Below are 7,184 nucleotides of genomic sequence, written 5' to 3' on the forward strand. Positions count from 1 at the left end.
GCTAACCGGCGGCGGCGGCGGCCTCTTTACTGCACGAGCAGACGACGAAGGATGGCGAGAAATAAACAAGTAAACTTCATCGTTCCTTTTTCGGTTTGATGCTTAACTTGGCGCAAATCTCATTTCTAGTAGAATGTTATCAATCAGAAGACAATGATTTCTACAAATAATCAAGAGCATTACATTAATTTGAAGCGAACGAAATTTCGCGCTTGAGCGCGAAAGCCACACGTCGAGAAAGACACAGTGCAATATGCAGAGTTGTACATGTGAAGTTCAGCGCGGGGCTTTATGTTACAGTGGTGATTTAGAAGCGAAGATCACATTCCAAAACGGGCATGTTTTATAGTGAAAACAAATAGTTCTCAGAAAATATTCTCGCAGTTTTTAGGTATCATTGTTTCCGCGGTGGAAACTGAACGCATGACGGCTGTGTAACCATCAAACAGTGCAATTACCCAGTCTTAAACAAATAACAATAATGTTTTATTAATGGACAAAGAGTGGAAACTGACGTGATGGTTTACCGTTGACATCAAGAAATATTTCAGAATACAATTTTGATAAATCTTGAAATATACTTAATAAATAATGAATACGTACGCGACGCTATCAAAGAACAAATTATTTATAGTTTACAGAAGATTCTTAGACGGCAAATTAAAACAAATCAGCGAAACAAGAGAATGGCGGTGAGGTTGAACATATTCCATTAAACGCCTTCCTTCATTTAGTGACTGAGGGAAAAATGCTGACGTACATTCTGAGTGCGCGTTGGAGGAACATATTTTGTCATGTCAGACTGACATTATTATCGGTTGATTTGGCTGAGCATGCTGAAGCCTTATAACACACGTTTGCGCCGAGTGTAATTTAAGAAAATACTTCTCGAACCAGCTTTTAATTTCTATACGCCTTGAATTGAACGTTTTCGGTACTTTAAGAAAAATACATAATAATTATATATCACATTCTAATTGTCACTTTGTCGCCCTATGGACATTGTCTAAATCGAGCATAACTGCATTAATTTTTTCATTCACGAAAAATGTAGACTTAACAAGCGAACTTATTAATTATATTTATTTGATTGATGTAATGCGTAAAAACGCAAATGTTGTATTCTCACAAATGCGATTACAGGTGTTTCCCATGAATACTCCTTTAAAGCATCAATACCTGAGAAAAAAGCTACTTCTGTGCCTTTCTCGCAGCGTTTTGTAGTGACTTCGGCGAGGCAGGAGCTCCGCTAGATTAAATCGCCGGCGGAGGCGTTGCATTCGTGAGCAGAAATCATAGCCATCATTAACTCTCCTCTTCTACTTGACCGCTATTTACCAACGTTCTATTAAAAAATAAACTCAATCCCTGTTCACTCTTCTACTACATGAATGACTTACTTAGACCGTCAATGGGCGCTCAAATAGAGTGAATGAGATGTTAAATCGAAGCTTTTTATACGTATCTATCTAGACAGTGTGCAATAGATCTTCAATTGTTGTCCGAGCTGCTGTTATACTACAAAAGTGTGTAAACATGTAGCTGCTTGTCCGAAATGTATGTAGAAAACCGAGTGTTCTAATAGTGAATGGTTTATATATTTTGACAGCTTTGCCTTTGTAAAAGTAACTGGAAATAACATGTTTATCTGTGACGTATATAAATCTATATCATAAAACATCCTTAGTTAGTAGTATCTAATAATATCTGAATTCAGTCAAATCTATTTAGCAGCCAATGGGCTGGTAATACCTATGTGCAATGATTAATAATTATTCTCTAATGAAAAGCTTTGCTTGTTGATGATTATTTCTTATGTAATAAATAGCAGGGTCATCTCTTTCTTTTTCTTTGATAAAGCAGGATTTATGATGTTGCAAATGTTGTAAATACAATCTAGAACTAGGACGGCATTGGACGAATTGCTTTATCCTTTGGCATATACCCATTGCAACAGAAAATCCACGTTATATCAAAGAGATTAAGAACAACTATGTGAAAGCAAGCTGAGCGTCTTTTAGCTAAGTCAGCGTATAATAAACGCACTAAATAAGTACACAATTGAACCGACACCAGACCAGTTAAACAGGAAATAAAAAATCATCTTCACACAAGGAAATATATGCATCGATTTATTTCAGACTAAGTTTTGCTATTAGTTACTGTATTATTTACGTTCAGCTTTGTAAATTGCGCGATGGGAGCTGAACAGTCTCGAGGAGGAGGGTTCAGAAGAAGAATTCGTAAAAATTCTCTCGAAGATCCTCCGTACGCAACTGCTACCCAGGTAAGTAAATGCTACCTCTTACTTATGACTAGAATGAAATGTAACATTTTCTTTGTCCGTTAGATCTACGCAAGAAATTGAACATAGCTATGAAGCATAGTTTATTGGTTCACCTACCCAACTGATATTATTATTAACGTTGTAAGTAAACTATTTGTTCGTAATGTTGTACATGAATATAGATGATTAATTTAGTGAAGAATCTAATTAGATCACTGAATACTCCATTATAAGTTCTCCAGTTTGGCAACACTCGATGGCTAAAAGACAACTAGAGCACAACTAGAGCAAAAAGAGCTTCACCACAAGATTCACGTTATAAGCAATAGTAAAACACAATATTCATGTCCGTTACAAGCAGAAACAGTCATATCGACGGTATACGAATCCCGAAGGTCATAACTTTTATTTAAATTTGAGTCATATATTTAGGGTACGGATGTACCCTAAATATATGATAGAGTATTCCAAGCTGTATCAAGGTATGTGTATACAAACAACAATTCGTATAGGTTTATTATTATTTTTATTATTATTATGTTATTACACAATTTGATGGCATCCTTCGCAGCTGTATTTCGCGTTACTGAATTGTTGGTTTTGATAATTGACCAGTAAGCTTGCTATTGGCGAGAATAATCTCCATTGTATTCTGATATTCAGCCTCAGTCAATGTTTTAATCAATTATTGTAATTTTTCTCTTAATTAACTTTGCCGGTATTATACCTAGCCAATTGGCGAATCACCACGACGTCTTTTAAAAACACAGTCGTTATCGATGCCAGGATCATCAGGGGTTTCAGCATTACAGGGGCATTCACCAAAATCGACACCTATTAGGTAAGAATCTAGACGATCTAAGAAAAATACATACAAGAAGCATTAATCAAGCATAAAATCAGCCGTTGCCTTTTGATATCACCCCAATACCAAATCGATTCAATGCATATATGTACAAGTGTGCAATTGATATATTGTATATCATTCTTATAGTGTAAAAGTTACGAGGTCTGCGCATTTTCACTCCAAAATCCTTTTTATGAAATGTAGCAAGATATGGGAAAGAAGATGGATCTGATTTCTGCGAAAACTCATTGTTAATAAACCCAAAATACAATATTTAAGTAATGTAAGAAGCGATGCAAATAAGGGGAGGGAGGGCATAATATGTGACTTACAAGGGGCTGCTTGAGGGTAAAACGTTACCTTGCACTGAAAAGAAATAGGTTTTACGTATCCGTAGTTAGGACATATGTAAATATAAGTCTACTTTTACCCTAATGGTAGGTCACCTTTTGTTGTCATTCTTTTTTTATTTATTTATGTTTCGGAAACTTGTATATGTTTCTTCTTATATACATATATATCGGACCTTCCCATTACTATCTGGCAATTTTGCTGAATTATTCCGGTATGTCGTGCACCTGCCCAGTAACAAAAAAACAACTTCAAAAGTTGTCGAGTTTGGTTATGTTAGGATATTAAGGTTCGAACGGATAGTCGGCTTTAATGGACATAGTTGTTAAACCTACAGCAGTGAACCATCCGAATTTTACAGGTCAGCGTCATCAGTGGCCAGTAGTACAGCAAATCGATGGATTGTTACAGTTAATGACGGCGTGTCACCCTCTACGGAAGTCACTGATCCTGCCCGCGACCCCGTTTTATTAACGCTACAAAAAGTGCCTACTTTCTACCCTATAATTCGCGATACCGTTAGAAATCCTGTCATGAAGGTAACATGGAATAATTTAATTCTAAAGAAAATAGCCTTTCACGACTAAAATAATTTTTAAACAAACTTTCTAGCAGACCAAGTGTTGTAGGTGTTTGTACGGACTGCAGTAGGAAATCAACGCTAGTGCTATATGAGGTGTTGCAAAATTTTCAAAACCTTCGACCGTTAAATTACTATTTCATTCGTACGGGGGAGGGTTTTCCCCTAGTCTTCTTGATAGGCAGATAAGCAACATATCACACGATTCTTGCAATAATTATGGTAATATGCAATTTTTCCCCAGGAGATAACGGGAACATCGTGTCGTCTCGACATTGGCGCTGCGACTGCGTTGGTGACGCGCTACCAGACCTTGATACGAGAGAATGCTGAAGGCGTCTCTAAGGAACAGACGCGGCTGGGTCAGCGACTCCAGGATATGGATTATGCTGTCGGCACCCTCCACCAGGTACAACTGTTTATGTTAACGAAATATCGTTTGTTCCATCTTAGTGTGCATGTCTTGTCATAGCAAGAAGAAAAATCGAATATTAAAAAAAATGCAAATTTTGGTAGAAACAAGTTGATGTAATTGCAGGATGTAATTGCGATTTTCATAATTATTAATTAATTGTCGATGACTTTGTTTTTACATTTTAGGTTCTTCAAGACCGATCTATTAAGCTTTCTAAACAGACCGATCAGCTTAGTACCGTCAGCCAAATATGCGCACTTCTAAACTCCAGCAGGTCCGCACTGCAACAATCATAATATCATGATTACCAGAGGACTATTATTGTGTTAGTGAACTATAGACTTAATCATTGGTACAATTATCATATGGTTTTTTGATATGGATTTATCATATGAATTTCTATCTGGTTACTGATTAGCGCACATAATCATAACAAGCTTCTTTTCTTTTCAAGCTTTCCTACTTCGACTGTACTTGATATTATTATTACATATTATGTGTACATATACATATATTAGACCGTTCAGTATGAAACGTGACAGAGTCAACCCTGATTCTTCTTATAAACCTAATTTTCTTGATTCAAAGTATGTGTCCTTATTGTTTATGATTTTCGGCTATTTGGGTGGTAACTTCTTTATACCGTTGCCGTAGGTGTTTGGGGCACTAGACTTCGAGTCTCGACAAAAAAAAAAAAAAAAAAATTATAGGAGATGACAAAAACTCTTTCGAGTTTTTGTCATCTCCTATAAATGTTGACTTTTCACTTCAGCTACAATCAGCAAACCAGGACCCATGGAGCTGTAGTGAATGACATCTGCATTCAACAAGCAAATATGCCTTTATAGGTGTACATTTGCTTTAGGGTGATGTCTCGCCGCTCCAGTTGCGTACTGTTTTCTAATGTAACCGTCTGCGATTTTAGTATAGAAAGCATTTTTCGTTTCAAGTTACGATTCGATGCAAAAATGGATCACTTTGTAACATAAAAACAAAGAGAAGCAAGTGTTTCTAGGCCGTGGTTTTTGATCCTTGTTCAAATTATGCGGCATTTATTTGTTAAATTTTTTTACCGAAAGTTTAGCGAGGTAAACAAGTATAATATGTTTACATGTATTACCTGAGTGCTAACACCCGTGCGCTTTGATATGCGTCAGCTCCGACCACAGCTCTCAATCCTTTATTATTATTCTTGCACAAGGTAACTGAAAATTATTTTCTTTCATTAGACTCATTTTTGAATTCTTTTCTACCTTTTTCTCCCGGAATTTTTCAAAGCAACGGGTCGCGATGTTTCTAGTAGTGGAACTTTTACTAAACCCAGACAACGAGCTGTCTGCGCCTCTATAGTTCCAGGTTAGAACCATATATGTAAGGCACTTAGATTTTTTGATTTTCCATAATTCACTACCACTCACCTGTTAAAAGCCCGAATGGTAATCTTCGAGTAAACAATTTTCATCCTAAGGAATACAAGTGCATCGCACCATTATAAATTAGTGCCATCTTGAAATATAAGACTGATGTTTGTCACGTTTTATGCTAAACGATATGTATATATATGTGTGTGTACGTGATTGTTGAGGATTCAGACTCTTTACGATGATGTATAAAAATTTAGATTGATATTACGTTAAAAATCAATGTTACAGGAAATTAATTAGTGAGGCTCTTTTTGCAAATGCTGAGCCAATAGCTCGATAATCGTGATATGACCGTGTTGTGCAAAAAGGGTCATGTACTACTTTGTACCGCTCTAGTTCTGTTTATGAGACCACATATTTTTGAGCTTCTGACAGTGACTGGACTAAATTCTTATACAAATATGGAGACGTATCTATCATGTGCCAGAAATTGCTGTGATGAAAGGAGCCATTCCTCTTCTTGAATAACATTAACATCACTTGTCTGTTATACGTTTGCAGGATGTGCTTACAGAAATCATTAGAAATTTTACAGTGGGTAAATATATGCCTTCCGCCGGAACATCGATTGGAAGTACCCGACCTTGGCCTTAATTTAGATGAACAGACCGTTGCTGAGAGCTGAGCAGAAGCTTTATTACAATAGTAACATCCGTTGAGATCTATATGTTTGCGTACAATTATGTATGTGAATGCACAGGAACGCGCACACAGATCAAAAGTGATTAGATCGCTGAAAATGTCCGTTGCAGGGTATAAAAGTAACAAAACTCTTTCACAGCAGATCTTGACTCTACTGTAACCTTTTTAGATGAAACAAATAATAACAGTGATGCATTAGTGAATAATAATTATAGGGAAAAATCAAAATAGAATAGATATTAATGTAACAAATCAATGATCGTCACTGAGAATGGCCGTGCATATTCAGCTTTTACACTAGTGCTTATTTGCTGAGCAGTCTCAGTAGAAGTGCCAAGTGTCTTTGTATGAGTGTGTGTGTGTGTGTGTGTCTGTTTGCATATACTAACCTATTAGCAAAGTAAGTAGTGATATTGCTGCAAGCCACGATTTTTGAGTCAGATTTTTGCGTGCGAAAATTTTGATCCACTGTAAACAGATTTATGATATGAGTGATGATTTGAAAATGTTCCGACTTCTCAGCTGCTTTTAAAGGAAACAATGCATAGAACAAATCTATTGCTGACATTGGTACAAATATGTGAAGCTTTCGTCTTATGCTAATGTTGAATCAGAAATTAGTAAATATTAGATTATGA

The 7,184-nt window shown here is 36.3% G+C and overlaps 1 protein-coding gene across 3 annotated transcripts; it reads left to right on the forward strand.

Moving 5' to 3' along the window:
- The first annotated feature begins 1,312 nt into the window (after positions 1 to 1,312).
- Positions 1,313 to 7,184, forward strand: BORCS5 (BLOC-1 related complex subunit 5). Of its 3 annotated transcripts, none has more exons than XM_022810062.2 (7): positions 1,313 to 1,557; positions 2,142 to 2,287; positions 3,019 to 3,128; positions 3,847 to 4,024; positions 4,310 to 4,474; positions 4,666 to 4,754; positions 6,406 to 7,184. In XM_022810062.2, the coding sequence occupies exons 2-7, from the start codon at positions 2,198 to 2,200 to the stop codon at positions 6,527 to 6,529; spliced, it is 756 nt and encodes a 251-aa protein (XP_022665797.1). In that variant the 5' UTR covers positions 1,313 to 1,557; positions 2,142 to 2,197; the 3' UTR covers positions 6,530 to 7,184. The 3 variants fall into 3 exon arrangements, with proteins under 3 accessions (XP_022665797.1, XP_022665798.1, XP_022665800.1); XM_022810063.2 differs by having other exon boundaries at positions 2,182 to 2,287; XM_022810065.2 differs by having other exon boundaries at positions 1,314 to 1,557; positions 4,666 to 4,805.

The sequence above is a fragment of the Varroa destructor genome, unplaced genomic scaffold, assembly GCF_002443255.2.
Source record: "Varroa destructor unplaced genomic scaffold, Vdes_3.0 BEIS01000006.1, whole genome shotgun sequence".
NCBI classification, from domain to species: Eukaryota; Metazoa; Arthropoda; class Arachnida; order Mesostigmata; family Varroidae; genus Varroa; species Varroa destructor.